Raw genomic sequence first — 17,542 nt, 5'->3', positions numbered from 1 at the left:
CTCAGGCCTGGCAGAGTGATTGCACCTTTGGGCCCAAGAAGCGGATGGTGAATTTAACGGATGGTGAATTTAGCAGGGTAAGGACCTTCACCAACGGCTGATTTCTCTCCTAACCTTAACCCCAACCTCCAAACCTAACCCTACCCCCCCCCCCCCCCCCAATTCCTCACCAGCGGACCCAGCAGCTGAGAGATGCTTCACTGTCACATGTCCATGTACCATCAAGATGTCCTGTGTGTCATTGAGATTGCCAGACACACTCAACATAGCATCTGGTTAAACAGTCATGACATGCTTGATTAAATGATCAGTGCAGACAGCAGCCTGACACACCAGTATATGATGTAGATCAGGTGATACTAACCAGGTCGTCTGCCTGCGGCAGACGCAAACGTCTCACTGAAGATCGCCTCCTGCTGGCGGGTCTTTGTATCACAGGTGGCGTAGGCAGGAACACACCTAGCGAATGGTGCTGAGCAGGTGCGGCGTTGCTGTCGAGGGCCAGCGGGGGTGTGGAGAGGGGGCTCTGCAGCACGGCACGGCTGGGGGCCCTGCGCTGAAGGTCCTGACACAGAGCCCAGGGGGACGTTGCTCTGAGCTGCGGTTGCTCCAGGGCTGGGCTGCTCCTGGAGGGGGGGAAGTCGTCGTGGTTTGGCGGGGGTGTAGCAGACCTTCCTCCTCTAATGTCACTGAGCTGGGGGGTCAGCAGAAAAGGCCGGGGGTGGCACATCCAGCCAGCGGACCTGAAAATAGAAACAGGAGGCAGCCGATGGCAGTGATGCTGGTGCTCAAGTTCATGTCAATGGCTGCAAATGTTCTAAAACAGCCATTAAGCGCTGATCTCTCCAGCACTAGCACGGCACGGCACAGCACGCTCCCCCCCGTTACATATCGAAGAGACAGAGACACTCACCGCGTTGAGGTGCTGGCACCCTTCAGGTCCTCTTCAATGCAGCTCCTCACCCTGCGCAGCTCTGCAGACAGAAAGACAGTGATATATCCTGTCACTGAATGTCCCGGTTTTCCTGTGAACCACTCCAGCTCCGGCCACTATGGTGTTTTCATACATAACTGTCAGCAAATCACTTGAGATTTGCAGGATTGGTTTGAGTCCCTCAGTCTTAGCTGGAAACAATGTGTTAGTAAGGTATAGTAGCTGCTCCGTAATTACTCAGCTATCTATTTTGGTAGATACTATACTACATACCATAAGCAAACATATGAAGAAAAGATGGGTGTTTACGCTGAGCAGAGGGACTTGCCGGCAAAGATGATGGGCTTTCCCATAAGGACCTCAATGGGGCAGCAGAGGCTTCCCGTTAACTGGAAAAGCCGTACATTACAAAAGCACACCTGTACTTTCTGCCTAAATACAGGCATGTGACCCACTCAGACGGCACACAAAACTTCACATGAATGGCCAACATGCTAATGCACAGACACAGCTGGAGGCCCCACCATGGGACCTACAGCTTCTTCTTGGGGATTCCAACCCAAAAGACTGGGCCATTCCTTAAAGCAGAGGCCTTCTTCCTCCTCTTCCTCCCTGGTCCATGAATGAAACCAATGGCTCCTCCTATTGCCTACATGCCCATAAACTGTTGGTATTTTACATTCAGCCAGCAGATGGCAGTGAAACACGATTTACAAGTAATAAGTCAAACTTTTCAAGTTTCAAATCAAAATATTTGTAAAAGTGCTGGAATTTTTTTTTTTAAGCCTTCTTGGCTTCATCCGGTAAATTTGGACCCTCGTGTGTTTTAACCCCCCCAGACTCGGGCAGCACCTCACTGATGGGAGTCATGGCTGACCTGGTAAGGTGGGCTCCGGGTCTGGTTCATTGTTCTGGTGCTCCTGCTCCACACAGGCCTGAAAGAGAGCAGTCAGGCATGTGGGCCGAGCCAATTCACTCATAACCACCGATTCTTAGTCCACGTGTCGGCACGATGTTAACACTGTGTTCAGCAGGGGAAGCAGTGAGGCCGGAGCCTGAGGCCGACATGGAGGCCAGAGCATAAACAGTGAGCATCACTGCAGGCCTCAGAGGCGCCGGCATCTCCCCAAGTGTAATGATACAAATATTTAATGCCTAGCAGTTGTTAAAGGGGAAAAATATCAGATTGGTATTGTGGGTATAGTGTGAGACCCAACAAGTGTGAGACCGGTGTGGTGATCCTGCTACAGGTGAGACCTTCACTGATTCTCTGTGTCACTCAATCGAAAAACACAAAGCAGTTAAGGATTTCCGGACTGAATTACAGGTGAAAGGTGAATGATACCTAAGACACCTTAAATAATGACCTTAATAAAGTGATGCATTTTGAGGAAAACGCAAGGAAACGGACCTGCAAAAACTGAATGTCCTTCCGGAGGAGGTCACATTCCTCTTTCAGGGCAGATCTGTACGTGAGAAGACCACAGAGGTTCATCTGTATCAGCCACACCAGTGGGCCTTAATTGTGCTTCCTTATAGATAAACAGCAGGTTCATTAAACCCAAACACAATTCAATCATATTCACGGCCCGTCGGAGGGATTCACCATGCCGCATCTTAACGATAATCAGGGCCCGTCGGAGGGATTCACCATGCCGCATCTTAACGATAATCAGGGCCCGTCGGAGGGATTCACCATGCCGCATCTTAACGATAATCAGGGCCCGTCGGAGGGATTCACCATGCCGCATCTTAACGATAATCAGGGCCCGTCAGAGGGATTCACCATGCCGCATCTTAACGATAATCAGGGCCCGTCGGAGGAATTCACCATCCCGCATCTTAAGGATAATCACAGCCTTTGTTTATGACCAAGGCAGAGTACTCACTTAACATGGTCCACAATCTCATCAATGTTACTGATCCTCAGCTTCTCCCTCATGGCCTCCAGGTTAGTATGACACCTGTTAAAAATTCAAACACACGCATCTGGCAAAGCTACCCCATGGGAGGGCAGTCAGACCCGTCGCACGCAGGTGCCTGACGCGAGGGCAGTCAGGGTAACTGACCTCACATCCTGCTGATGCTGAGCAGACTGAGGGCGGCTGGGAGCTTCATGCTGCAGATGTTCATCACAGGCCATTGCGTAGCGCACCACATCACAGCTGTAACGCGAGACTGCTGCAGCTCCATCCCTGAAAGGCAGGGCTAATTCCCTCAAGCTTCCCTGAGCATAAATGGTCATGCGTCTCTGGTGTCCCACAAGAAACTTATTCACATACCAATGGAAAGTTTAGCATACACTGAGATTTACATTTGAATGTTACTCACTTGACATTTACTAAAAATACATACAATATTCTGTACCAACAGATAAATTCGCTCTTTCCATGTATACAGGAATGTTGTTTTGACTTATATTTTCATTTAATTGCAATCAACTTCCCCATGCTTAACAAGGATAAAACATTTGTAGTGTATGAAATAAATGGATAAGTGACAAAAACCTGTGGTGTGGAGAAACGTTTGGTTGGCAATGCATGCATGAATGCAGGCAGGCAACTTGTTGCAATGATACACCAGAACGGTGCCGACTATCACATGAATGCTGATCATGTGGATTATTGTACAAAATACTGGTTACAAAATACACAGCTGTCAGTGCAGCAGAGCCACATGCTGCTGCTGCAGGCGGCACAGAAATTACACACAGGTGCTGGTCATATAATTGGAATATCTTCAAAAAGTGGATTTATTTCACTAATTCCATTCAAGAGGTGAAACCTGTATAATGTATATTTATTCTACACAGACTGATATATTTCAAGTGTTTATTTCTTTTAATTTTGATAATTATAACTGACAACTAATGAAAACCCCAATTCAGTATCTCAGAAAATTAGAATATTACTTAAGACCAATACAAAGAAAGGATGTTTAGAAATCTTGGCCAACTGAAAAGTATGAGCATGTACAGCACTCAGTACTTAGTTGGGGCTCCTTTTGCCTGAATTACTGCAGCAATGCGGCGCGGCATGGAGTCGATCAGTCCGCCATGGAGTCGATCAGGTCTTATGAGAGCCCAGGTTGTGTGGAATGATTGTATACATTATACAAGTTTCACCTCTTGAATTCCAATTACATGACCAGCAGCTGTACATCAGCTTTTTTGCACATCCGATCAGATTCATACACGTATTTGAAGATTGAAAAAATTTTCAGCCAAGCGCAACTTGAAGGATGAGCTGTCGTGACCCAATGGGGGTAAGACCATCAAACTGTTACAGTGTTGAAATGTAGCTCAAACGAGAGAGAGCAGACACTTTGACCAGACTTTCACAGAAGTTACACGCCACTGTTTCCCAGCCAAAGCACGTGAACATGATGCCCTCCTCGGCTGGGCTGCACTCAGACTGGCTCCACTGGAACACTGCATCACTGCAGTCGTTGACCTAACAGCAGCCCTCACCTGCCCTCCCCGTCGGCTTTTTGTCGCACTGTGAGCAGCAGCAGGCGAACCTCCTCCCTCAGAAGTGCTTTGATCCGGGGAGGGTCTGCGAGAGGGGCATGGGGGGTGCCGCATCCACCGGTCTGCCTGCGGCAAGCCCCTCTCCAGATGTGCTGCCACAGCTCCACCTGCACCAGTGCAAGGAACCGACTAGAAGACAGGATGTCGTATTTCCATTTACAGTGAAGTTTTCTGACCATTATATTTTCCATTTTTAAGAAAATACAAGCTAATCATCACTTCTCGGCAGTAGGGCTGCATGATGAATTGAATTAATTTGAGATGTTTTAAATTTAATGTGAAAAATGCTTAAATTAAAAAAAAATAAAAAAATCAGGTCTAATGTAATACTACCTCTCACAAGTTCTTCTGCACCTGTAAGTCTACACCTATAATTTTCTTAGTTACCACAACTGGAGGTTGACATTGTTTCCCAGAGACCCGTGTCAGACAAACACCAGTGAAGAGAAATGGCCGTCACCAATGAACACGCATTTCACACAGCTGAAGACAAAACAAGGGCATAGTACTTCAGTTATATGGACGTGGTTTGGTTTTGTGAGGTCAGAGGTGGAACAGACCACTGTGCCGTTAGAACAAAAGGTAGCAGCACTACAGTCCTGTTCCAAAGGCATCTGAAACTAAGGCATCCAGCGAATGGGAACAATGCATTTCCCACCAAAATTCTGATGCAAGCCATATTCCTAGAACTAGCGTTAAAGCCAACTTTAGCTGCCTAGTTCCCCAGTGTCACACCATACGACAAGGCATCCCAGATGAGGTGGCATTTTATATCAGTGAAGACATGCTGCCCATTTATATGTTATATTGGCTCTGGGGCTTTATTTATCTACAACTTTTCTATTAAGTACCTAATTGCTATTCTAAATATTAATATTTGAACAAATAAGTTAACTCACTTTGATAGCATGATACGTGTGCAGAAGGATTCATTCAAAAATTCCATGTCCAAAATTATGCACACCCCTTGAAATTGTCGCAGGTTTTTCAGAAGCTTCTACACCATTACAAATGGTCCTGATGATTAGAGTGCTCTAGAATATGGTAGAAATTAACTACAAATTGATACTAGCTGATGCAGTAGTTCTTTAATCAGTTACTATACATCCATCCACCCATCTGCCGCTTACCTGAGCTTGGGTCAAAGGGGCCAGCAGTCCAAGCAGATGCCCAGACTTCCCTCTCACCAGCCACCTCCTTAGTATTCCCCAGCTCCACTGGGGGGATACCAAGGCATTCCCAGGCCAGCCAAGCAACATTATCTATCCAGCGTGTCCTGGGTCTGCCCCGGTAGCTCCTCCTGGTTGGGCATGTTTCCAAACTACTGATTTAAGTCATGTGGGAGGGTCTTTCAGCTCACTAGCACTAGCCATAACCAACTCACCTGAATCAAGAAATGTTTGTTTCACTGCGCATTCCAAATTGAAAATGCTACAACTGAAATCACACGATGGATACATGTACCGTTATAGCCCTTGTCCTTAATTTGAATGTAGACCTCAAATGCTCTTCAGTAAAATTTGTTTTAAAAATTGTGATCCATATCAAATCAGCAAACACATAATGATGTAATATTGATTTGGGGGTTTCACTGCCAATTACAACCCCTACCAGCCAGAGTCCAGACCTGAATCCCATCAAGGATCTGCGGAGGGAACTACAGACCCAACAAGGACTGAGACAAGACGAAAGGCAGGAGTAGTGGGCAGGAGCAGGAATCATTAACAGGCTAGGTTTTTTTTTATGGAGTTCTCTTTATTTTGAATTCTTCAAAACTCTGTGTGCTAGTGCCTGGTTGGTTGCTGGTATCCAGTATCACCTGACCAGAGCAATGCATGGCTTTGGTTTGGGGGCCAAGTCATAAAAAATAAACAACCCAGAGCCAGACGAGATTGTGTTGCAACGAAAAGTTAATAACGATCCTAATATCTCGCTTTCAGGCAAGCCAAATATTTTAAGAAATTTTCTTAGAGCTGAGAGTTACGGTAATAAAACAGTGTATGCTGCATCTAAGATGTACAAAATATTTATAAAACACCACAGGTTTACAAACTTAAAATCATCCCCCTGCCCTCCCCTGGGATTGGCACGGGATAGGAATTTTATCGTGGGACTCTCATTTCATCCTTTACACCAGACACAAGAAAGGGATCATCAGCCACCAGATGGCAGCAAAGAGGAACTACACCCACTTCCCTTAACAGGACATTATCAGTGAAGGATTTTTAGATAAACAGGCTCATAAATACTGTAAATATTTCTGATAAAGGCGACTTCCTAATAAACTTCATATGCACACGTCACTAGAAAGAAAATGTGATGCAAATGGTATTTACAATCTGTAAGTTTTGAAGCTCCAAAACATCATAAAAAAAAAACAATTTCTAGAGATAAATCGAGAGACATTTTCTCGGTGTCTATGCTAAGAACCTTATGTGACTTTGTTGTTACTTATTAGATTATAACCTGGTCTTAACGGCAATTAACCCAGTGGTTCTCAAACTCGGTCCTCGGGCCCCACTGCCCTGCTTGTTTTCCAGCTATCCCTGCCCCACACACTGCTGATTACCTGGATCAGGTGTGTTCAGTCAATCAGCAGTGTGTGGGGCAGGGATAGCTGGAAAACAAGCAGGGCAGGGGGCCCGAAGACCGAGTTTGAGAACCACTGAATTAACCTGACACCTTCAAATTGCAAACAGTCCCGCATCAGACAACAGCGGAAATAGTGACACAGCCCAGAAATAAAACTGCAGGTGGGCTAGAATAAAAGTGATTGGGCCACACGATCCAATACAGCTCAACAGCATTTACAGTTCATTAAAGACCTTATCGTGTTCTGCTACAGGTTGGCCTGCTGTGTCATCATACTGACATCTCTCAAAAGCCAAAAACATCAAATCAATTCACCCTGTTCAGATACTACAACACTACATACAGAATCTGAACAAGCACCCAACAGCGGATGCAGGGACAATACACAACAGCTTCACACACAGCAACTGCTTTGAGTGAAAAGCAACAAACCAAAGACATGTTCTATAGTAAATCTATAGTGTGCAGCCATAGTCCACAAACACTGTAGAGTTCCGAAGTCAAACTCCAACACAGCGAAGTATTACTTAAATTATTTAGCAAACTGAACTTCAGTGGTAGCCTATTTCTGTCTCGGATACCGCGGCTTTGATAATCTCTGCACGCTGATAATCTCGAGCAGTCTCACGGTTTTTCCAAGCATATAACAACGATCAACCAAGAGCAGCCCCTCATACACAAAATAAAACAACATCACATTACAACACAAGAACAGCACATGCGTTACAAACCATAAACATTAGACAACTTCCAGACGTTCGCAACTAACTTTGCTAACATGTCATCAATATTACCACGCAGAAAAACTCAACAGGTTACATAATAGTCTGACAAACAGATAAATGAAGATATGCAATAAAAAGAACAATTTTAGGCGTACCTTTGATGTCTTCCTGGAGTCATATTAATCCGCAATTTAAAAAATATACGTATTTTAGCTAACATTAGCTTTCCGACCGAGGTTCAGGAACCTAGTTCCTGGACCGTCTCCACCGGAAACATTTGTAGCTGCTGGCCGCTTTTGTATGTCGCTTCCCCACTACACTTCAGGGGCTGTGAGCTTTAGGCAAAATAACCAAGAAGCGCATAAAATTCAACTTTACACATAAACTGCAGCCTCTCAACGGAGCCGCTCTCGGGCCACTTCCGGTTGAGTTGACGCATGCGCAGAGAACGAAGAACTGTTTCACGAGTTTTCTAGTTCATGGTCAGGGGTAAGCAATCTTATCCGCAAAGGGCCGGTGTGTATGCGGGTTTTTGGGGCAACCTTTAGGTCAGCTGTTCAAACCCAGGTGTGAGGACTCTTCAGCTAATCAGTCCTCTAATTAGTGGCCTAATTAAGGAGTTGCAGCGAAAACCTTCATACACACCGGCCCTTTGCGGATAAGATTGCCCACCCCTGTTCTAGGTTGTCCTTTAACGAGCTTTAAAAACGTCCTACGCATATATTTGTGCATAATTTATGTTTCATAATTGTCAATCTATTCTAAATCTAAACGCTTAATATCCATCCATCCATTTTCCAAACCGCTTATCCTTCTGGGTCGCGGGGAGTCCGGAGCCTATCCCAGAAGCTATGGGCACGAGGATGGGGGGAGGACCAGCCCATCGCAGGGCACACTCGCACACTAGTCACTCCTACGGGCATTTTTTAGTAACTCCAATTAGCCTCAGGATGTCTTTGGACAGTGGGGGAGGGAATCGGAGTACCCGAAGAACACCCCACGACGACATGGAGAGAACATGCAAACTCACATGTAACCCAGGCGGAGACTCGAACCCGGGTCCCAGAAGTGTGAGGCAACAGTGCTAACTACTGCACCACCATGCCCCACCCCCCAACGTTTAATATATTCCTTTTAATTTTTTCTGCTTAAAGTTTTACTGTTTATGCATAAAAATATTTTTATTGCTTGCAGTAGTTATCTAGGATTACGTACAAATTACTATTAGGATTACTAGGATTACTTACAAATTATTGCCTAGATATTTATTGATCATATTTAAAATCTGAACTAATCTGGGTATTAATTTAGTTATAACATTGTAAATGATATAAAGTTTTGGAAATATGTATGGCATTCTCTATTGCGTTATTAGTTCTGGATACATGAAATACGTACATTACTCTTTTTTGAGTATGTAAGGTCCTAAGATTGGCAAGGCTTGAGAGTGGCGAATTGCTCTGTACACGCGTGAACCTGAAGGGGTCTGTGAGCCCGGAGCAGGAACCACCTTCCAGGAACAACAATCTACAATCGGATCGAGTTCCTGCGGTGGCAGCGCAGCAAATGAACCTGGTTCCTGAAAAGGTTCCTGAGGTGGGAAGAGGCTACTAATAACAGCTGGACCTAAGCCCACTTATAGCTACGCCCCTGAGCGAGAACCACGGTTAGTCTCAGCAGACATCCAAAGTACACAGTACTCTCATGTTCAAATTCTGTTCTTGAAATCCCGACTAATGCTCCCACAAGTTGCCGTAGTACGATTCCAGTAAGTAAGTCATTCATCTAGGAGGCAGGAAAGACAGCGCGAACGTCCAGGAAAGCTCAGGTTCTGTGTGCTGAATGCAGCTTTTAGCAGTACAACTATCTAATACCAGGAATTTCACTCACTAGTGTAAATCCGTAACACACAACACTGCGATCCTTGTCATTTTCCTTTGGACTATATGTATTTTCAAACAAGAGGCGGAACCACATTGACAGAATTAGTTAAAGAACACATAACTATGATGTGAGGCTGTCTTACCTCGGAGTGCATCTCTGAACAGAGATCCAGCAGCGTGTTCCCCAGTACACGGCGCATTTCGGGAAGTTCGGTCTCGGGAACATGCTCCTGCAGCAGGCTGCACACACACCTCGCAGATCCATAACTGAGCAGCGATGCCGCCTGAAAGTCACGGTGCCGACAGTCCATGCGCTCCTGCAGCCTGAGATCCATGCAGTGAGCAGCTCCGTGACATGCGACTTCACTGAAGCAGTTTCATATACGTACTGGGTAAAGGCAATTGCTGCGTAAGTAAAACGAGCTGCAGAAGAATGCAATTAGGCACATTTTCGTGTTAAACCGCAGTCGTATTACTCGGAAATAATTATGTTTAAAAGTTTGACGCCAAAAGCGTACACTGACGGCACCCACGCAAGCCCCGGTCTCCAATGTAAACATCCCGTTTCCAGGGAAGAAATATTGCGAGATCTGGAGAGTCGTAAAGCTGCGTGTTGAAGAACCTTGCGTCTGCTTCAGCGTTGTCCTGGCCCGTTGTATCATAACTAATTTGTTTCTCTTTAGCATTGATATTTGCAAAGATATTTAATAGTTACGAAAAATATTTGGGTTAAATATTAAACCGCAGGATATTCTATACGTCTCTCACGGTTATGAGACAAGACAGCGGGCTGGAGAAGGGGGGTCACACAGTCACACATTATTAGGGCGGATTCACTATCGGGAGGTGTGACACTGTCAAACATTATTAGGGGGGATTCGCTACGGGGGGGCGTCACACTGTCACAAACTATTGGGGCAGATTTACTATCGGGGGGCATCACACTGTCACACACTATTGCGTAATAATGTTGCGTAAGTGCATTGGAAAGAAAAGTCTAGTCCAAGTTATTTGAGACTGTTAATGTTTTGACAAACGTATTTTATTGTCAAGTCAAAGTGGGCTTGATTAATATTTTGATGTTTGGCACTAATGTGATTAAACCACTTGTAGCCCTATATTTTGCTGAACATAAAAATAACAGATTATATACACAGACAGCATTACTGCTCAGGTTTCCGTGTTTACAGAAAAGCTATTTTGCGCCCCCAAGTGGCTCCTTCTAATATCTGCTAACAGAAGATGACAACTGCAGCATTTTATTTTGGAGTTCCCAAGTATTCTGGGCAAGGACAATAAGAATCATGTCAATAACTTGTTTTGTTGTTATAATTACAATATGGTGAACGGCTTGACGTATTACACTTCTCAGGATATATGTGTGGCACGGCGGCTTAGGCATCTGTGTACAGGTCATAGTTTCAAATCCTAATCATATTATTGCTGTGCACTTGAGGAAGGTCCACACCACAGTCTGCTGCAGGAAGTTTGGGTGACCCAGCACTGGCACAAAAGCATCTGCTAAACAAATGTACATGAAGCAGGAGCCGCTATAGCGATCATCACACATTTCTGACATACGAAAGGTCCGTGGGCTAGAAGCAGTTGCCTACATTTAGATCTACATTAACAATTAGTAATTAAAACTAGGAACTACGTTCCTATCCAATGAGCTGGATGCCACATGGAAATGTTTGCAGCATTATCATGACACATCTTCACTTGCAGCACTTACTGAGTGGGTAGCAACAATCATGGTGGTTTAATTTGACCACAGTAAAAATGGCTGAATGAGTGAGCCTGGTATGATGTGACTGCCAGATGCAGCAAGGATGGCATCCTGGGCAGGGTGACCGCTCTGCCTCCCCCACCCCCGCAGTACCTCTAGCTGGTGTGCAGGAATGGTGAGTGTTCCTCACATCACCTGTGAATTAACCATAGAAGGATGGTGGCTACTCTGCGAGCACAGGTGCCTCAGGTGATGGCAAGGCCTTCCTAGAGCCACTGTCTCCCCAGCCAGGATGCTGGATGCTGGATGCTGGGTGAGGGATGGCTTAATCGTATCAGTGCTTGCTGGCTGCAGGCGGGTCGGTGACTCGAGAGGAGAGCTGCGGCACGTCACGTTTGACACAAGCAGGTCCAAAGTATGGCTGAATGGCTACTCCACCAAACGCCTCTTGATCAGGTTACTTGCCGTTTTTACACTATGCTGCACTTCTGCTGATCTGATTCTTCAGTATTCTGATACATGGGTTCCCGTTGTTAAACTTTGCCAATCTGGGGAGGATCCTGTGTTCACTGGATATGGAAAAGCAGCACTTAGAACCTCAACAGGGCGACACTGCCAGTGGTTTTGGCAAAAGGGGCAGGTGCTCAGGTGCTCTCAGTCTCCTCTGATGTTGACTCAGTGTCTAGGCAGAGAAAGCAAGCTGTCTGAGTGGTGACAGTATGATGAGAGGGCATTGGAACCTGGGGGAGGGGGGATGTGCACTCCCCAATATTTAATTTGGATTCATTAACCACCCCCCCCCCCCCCCGCCCCCAGCTAAATAGACCTTTGTTTTTAAATGAAGTTTTATCCACTACAGTATCACACTCTCTCATTGGCCCCAGTGGTTCCTGTAAGCCTTCCCAGGAGCAAAAGCTGGGCTTACAGTCCAAACGTTAATTTAGACAAGAAGCAGAAGCATCTTCTGACATGCCAACAATGACATAAAACCCAGAATATTCCCCATCAGATTTATTGATTGTATACAAAAAGTAGGACTGATATGACATTATGCATTCTATATAAGATATTAATTACATTTTCGGACATTCAATGTACAAAATCTAGATAGAGAAAAAATTTTAAAAATCCACTCCAGCATGGAAGGGGTGTGGTCAGCAGGTTATGTGTGTTGAGGACATATAATTCTGGGAAATACAGCTTTGTCATATGGGAGGGACATGCGTCATGTCTGAACAAGAAGACGCATGTGATACACTTGCCCATCTGGCCATTCCATTCCATGGCATTTGCTCTCCCTGTGAGGATAAATGTGTGTCTAGATAATGTAGAATATCTTCGAGTTTAGAGCCTGCAGGACTGTGGCGTCCTGGACCCTAGCAAGCTGTGACCAGCTCCAATGAAATGCAATCATGCTTTCAACTGAGCCCAAACCAACGTCACCTTAATCCACTCAATGCGATCAGGGGAGATCTGCCAGCAGGATCGGGGGAGATCTGCCAACAGGATCGGGGGAGTTTTCACAGTCAGGGAGCTGAGGGACCTCAGGCAGCAACCTTTGCTGTCGTACTGAGGATCTGCTGAAAAGTCTCCTCATCAACGGTGAGGTGTTCCTTGCAGACTGACAGCAGAGTTACAATGTGTTGTGGGCTGAATGTTGGGAACGATGCCCCTTAAGTCCCAATGGGGTGTCTACAGCACGTCAGGTGTTTACGTACCTGAAGACACGTTGGCACATCATATCCACATCCACTTAAGACTCATGCCAAGATCCCATCCTCATCTCCCTGAGCACCATCAGTCAGCGCAGCCAGTCAGAGAGGACTGTCCTACTGGTACTCTTTATGGATGTGCTGCAGAAATGCTTACAAACTCATGTCACACCTATAAACTAATAACAAGCTAACAACCAATTATAAAGCAATTATAAAGAGCCATCTACTGAGCCTGGAACAGAAAACCTGCAACTTTACCATGTATGAAACTGTATGGATATGTATTGCATATCATGATGTCTATTATTTTCATAATCAGAACAGTGAGCATATTTCAGCATATTTTATTGTATTCCCAGTAAGCAGATGATTTTTTTACATACTGCAAGGTATGAGTGAGTACTGGGGAAGGAGAACTGCTGACTGGAAACGTCCTATATCAGAATTTCAGTCAGGAAAATTTAAGATTTCACTCTTCTCTAAATTGTTGATCTTATAAAAAAAGAAGCAAAATCTTGAAGCAATTTAATCTGAAAGCCCCCATTTATAAGATAATTAGCACATTATAAAGAGAGGGATTACTACATTAATGCTGAATATGAATGTGTTTCTTACTCACTGAGTATATTAGCGTATGGTAAGGATGAATGTGAATTTGTTCCTTACGTCAGTGTTGGTTAAATATAGAGGAGCATGTGCTTACATCAGTGTAAATATCAATAAGCACATGCTGAACTCACTGGGTTGAGTACACCACTGTGGGTTAAATATGAATAATAATTTGCATGTGTTCAACTCATAGGGATGAGTACATATGTGTTGGTTAAATATGGGGGAGCATGTGTTGAACTAGTGGGAATGAGTACACAAGTGTGGGTTAGATATGAATGAGCCCATGTTGAACTAGTGGGGATGTGTACACAGGTGTGGGTTAGATATGAATGGGCCACGTCGAACTAGTGGGGATGTGTACACAGGTGTGGGTTAGATATGAATGAGCCCATGTTGAACTAGTGGGGATGAGTACATGAGTGTGGGTTAGATATGAATGAGCCCGTGTTGAACTAGTGGGGATGAGTACATGAGTGTGGGTTAGATATGAATGAGCCCATGTTGAACTAGTGGGGATGAGTACATGAGTGTGGGTTAGATATGAATGAGCCTGTGTTGAACTAGTGGGGATGAGTACATGAGTGTGGGTTAGATATGAATGAGTCTGTTTTGAACTAGTGGGGATGAGTACATGAGCGTGGGTTAGATATGAATGAGTCTGTGTTGAAATTGTGGGGATGAGTACATGAGTGTGGGTTAGATATGAATGAGCCCATGTTAAACTAGTGGGGATGAGTACACCAGTGTTGGTTAGATATGAATGAGCCGTGTTGAACTAGTGGGGATGAGTACATGAGTGTGGGTTAGATATGAATAAGTCTGTGTTGAACTAGTGGGGATGAGTACATCAGTGTAGTCTGTAGTGGTAAAGTTGGTTGATAATGTAAATGGGGTAAATGGAGAAAATCTGCACAGACAGTACCATGTCGTGTCGTGCTATGGTCGTGCCTAGTGCCATGTCGACCTTCATTTGGGGAGAAAAGAACCCCTGTTTGTTTTAGACATGAATTGCACTAAGAGACTGTAATAACAAAGATGCTGATCAAAAGCATATGAATAAACTGGAAAATCAGATGTGTCTTTTTAAAAGGGATCAAAATCTGCATTTTAGGAAAACTGAAACCCAGTACAAAGGTACTGGACAGAAGAACATGCTTTCCCAGAAGAGAGAAGGCTTCCCTCATGTCATCTCAACAAGTCTATAATGGAAATCCAAAGAAAGGTGGTGTTGTGTTTACTGTGAATGTTACTTTTAATAATTGATGCTGTGATATTGGTTATTATGGTTGTAATGAGTCAAATTACAATCACCAAGTTTGCCTGAAGTATCTAAGCAGGCCCCACAAAGAACCTTTGTCTGGGAAGCAGCGTGATGTGCTATAGCACACCCTAGGGGAAGGAGGGCTGACTGGCTCTCCAGCCTGAACCTGGGCAACACTGTCTTCAGGCTCCTTTGGAGGTCATGAAGCTGAGAGATTCTTGAAATCCAGCTGTAAGTGGGATGAAGGGCAACAGAGGGCACTAAGAAGGCAAGACGGACATCAAATCTAAATGAAATAGGGGTGAAAGAGAGGGGAGGGACAAACAGAATAGCTTTTTAAGGGCTTTTTAGAGCAAACAAAGGAGGGCCTGGGGAAGGGGAGAGGGGGTGTTTTCATTCCTCAGACGGTTTAGAGTCCAGCCAAGAAAGCCATTGATAGATTGTACAAAAGAGAAAGGTTTCCACGTCACTTCACAAGACAGGAAGGTTGATTAAAAAATCCCAGAATGCAACAATCCTAATCTTGTTTCTCCCTCATAAAAATTCTGAAGGCATCAGTTTGGTGCTTAGGCAGTACAAAAACAAGGAAGAGGAGAAACAATGAAGAAAAAGCTGATTTCGTTGTGTAAAAGCTTACATAAGCTTTTGGAGGAAACGGGCAAGTACAACTACCATTTTACTGCACCCACTATTTCTTTACATCATTTCCACAATTCAGCCAGTAATCCTTAAAAAAAACAGAACATTTAGCTTCTTTTGCATTTGGGTGTGACAGTGGTTTAACCCAGAAGGTTAGTGAATGCTGCTATAGAACAGGGGTGGGCAATCTTATCCACAAAAGGCCGGTGTGCATGCAGATTTTTGAGAAAACCTTTAGGTCAGCCGTTCAAACCCAGGTGCAAAGACTCTTGAGGCAATCAGTCCTTTAATTAGTGATCTAATTAGGGAGTTGCAGCAAAAAGCTGCATACACAGCGGCCCTTTGCAGATAAGATTGCCGGCCCCTACTATAAAGTGTGATACAAAGCAATAAAGTGAGCCCCCTCAAAATGAACCAAGGCATTTGACAGGTACCAGCACTCGCTATTTCCACCAAAAGTTATAGAAGCCCTTCAAGTTTGTCAAAAGAGTGTGTGGTACTTAAAAAAAATAACACAGAGTTTATATAAAGCAAGCGGCAAAATCCATGTGAACTTCTGGGAGTTACTGCTACATGGAAAGGGCTACGAGACCAAGGGATCTGCATGGAAGGGGCTGCCCTTCTGTTATGAGTATAGCCAATTACCCATGAGACCAAGGGTCCTACACAGAAAGGGATGTCACTCCGTTGTGAGCACAACCCATCACCTATGAGACCAAGGGACCTGCACAGAAAGGGCCATGAGACCAAGGGACCTGCACAGAAAGGGCTGCCCCTCCGTTGTGAGTTCAGCCCATCACCCATGAGACTCAGGGACTTATGTGGAGAGGGTTGCCCCTCCGTTGTGAGCACAGCCCATTGCCCATGAGACCGAGGGACCTACGCAGAAAGGGCTGCCCATCTGTTGTGAGTTCAGCCCATTGCCCATGAGACTGAGGCAACAGCAGCAACTGTCGATAGTCCTCAGCTTTGGCAGCATACAGTACCAGTGTGAGGAGAATTCTCAGTCCATCACAGGCCTCTCTGCCTTCTTTTACCAGGCTGACAAAATCCATCACCCTGTGAGGTTTTGGTTCAAGTCCAAGACAGACACGGTTTGGGGAATGTTACCTTTCGGAAGGTACACATTCGGTTTTCAGAATGACTTCCTATTGTCAGCTTGTATGTGAGGCTGAGGGTGAATGAAGTGACTGTCCCTTTAAGTGTGATGTTCAGCCGAATGACTATGCCAGCTGTGGCACACTTCACCCTTACTGAGAGACCCAGGCTGAGATCCTGTGCTCACTTCCAAAGTCAACATGTGAAGGGAGTCAAGCAACAAGCTTTGCTCCTTGATTTTTCATGATTTCATGATTATCCTTCTGCCTGTGAACAAATAACCAAGTGCAACCTAACAACCTAGAAACCTACAGGCCATCAGGGAGCAGTGAAATTGTCCTGAACACCCATCATTGGATGACACCATCACTTCCTGACTGGGTGCTGGTTCCATTCAGAACTGGACTGTCTGACAGGCTTTTAGTTTCTCTGGAGGGGTCGAGTAGATCCACACAAGTCCAGTACCGTGGGAACGGAACATGGAATAGGTCTGAAGACCAAGTCAAAGTGGGGGGGAAGCAGGGACTATATGCAGAGGGGGCGTTTACCCCTTAAAGGGCCGGGGAGGGGGCTTGCCAATCTCCACAGAGATGTTGGTGTAGAGTGGATGCTTTTTGACTTGGACGACCCGGTATGTCAGAGAGCTGATACCATCCTTCTTCATGGTGGTCTTGGTGTTCTGGATTTTGTTGAACCTGAGGGGACAGAAAAGCATATGATCGGGTTATTTTCTTCCAAATCACTCTGACATGTGGCTCGTAACATTTCCTTAGTGTTTTATTGAGTCTTTAGGGCTTCATTTGATCCTGTCTATGTTCAGGTTCA

At 45.1% G+C, this 17,542-nt stretch overlaps 2 protein-coding genes across 6 annotated transcripts in view; both read right to left on the bottom strand.

Annotated features, from left to right (window-relative positions):
* Positions 1-154: 154 nt before the first annotated feature.
* On the bottom strand, positions 155-10,431 carry ccdc24 (coiled-coil domain containing 24). 3 transcript variants are annotated; one of them, XM_048988399.1, is made up of 8 exons: positions 9,807-10,431; positions 4,404-4,570; positions 3,004-3,129; positions 2,824-2,898; positions 2,346-2,400; positions 1,812-1,869; positions 914-974; positions 155-743 (listed from the first exon to the last, which is right to left on the bottom strand). In XM_048988399.1, exons 1-8 carry the CDS (start codon positions 9,996-9,998, stop codon positions 350-352), a joined length of 1,128 nt encoding a protein of 375 aa, XP_048844356.1. In that variant the 5' UTR covers positions 9,999-10,431; the 3' UTR covers positions 155-349. The 3 variants fall into 3 exon arrangements, with proteins under 3 accessions (XP_048844356.1, XP_048844358.1, XP_048844357.1); XM_048988401.1 differs by lacking the exon at positions 9,807-10,431 and adding an exon at positions 7,936-8,863 and having other exon boundaries at positions 4,404-4,592; XM_048988400.1 differs by lacking the exon at positions 9,807-10,431 and adding an exon at positions 5,594-6,914.
* Positions 10,432-12,388: 1,957 nt separating this feature from the next.
* Positions 12,389-17,542, bottom strand: part of b4galt2 (UDP-Gal:betaGlcNAc beta 1,4- galactosyltransferase, polypeptide 2) — a 47,253-nt gene continuing 42,099 nt past the window's right edge. For 2 of the 3 annotated variants that reach the window (XM_048988402.1, XM_048988403.1), the window contains exon 7: positions 12,389-17,412. In XM_048988402.1, coding sequence (XP_048844359.1) covers positions 17,262-17,412 — 151 coding nt within the window. In that variant the 3' untranslated portion in view covers positions 12,389-17,261. The remainder of the gene's footprint in view (positions 17,413-17,542) is intronic. The other variant, XR_007384292.1, reaches the window with a different exon arrangement.

This window comes from Brienomyrus brachyistius, chromosome 21 (genome assembly GCF_023856365.1).
Source record: "Brienomyrus brachyistius isolate T26 chromosome 21, BBRACH_0.4, whole genome shotgun sequence".
Classification (NCBI taxonomy): Eukaryota; Metazoa; Chordata; class Actinopteri; order Osteoglossiformes; family Mormyridae; genus Brienomyrus; species Brienomyrus brachyistius.
This window is presented reverse-complemented; position numbering and strand designations above follow the sequence as displayed.

Coding starts and splice junctions, on each gene's coding strand:
- ccdc24 (XM_048988399.1), bottom strand. CDS start 9,998: ATGGATCTCAGGCTGCAGGAGCGCATGGACTGTCGGCACCGTGACTTT. Junction 2,401..2,823: donor GAGATTGTGGACCATGTTAA/GTGAGTACTCTG, acceptor TCTCACGTACAG/ATCTGCCCTGAAAGAGGAAT. Junction 975..1,811: donor CCCGGAGCCCACCTTACCAG/GTCAGCCATGAC, acceptor TTCTGTCTGCAG/AGCTGCGCAGGGTGAGGAGC.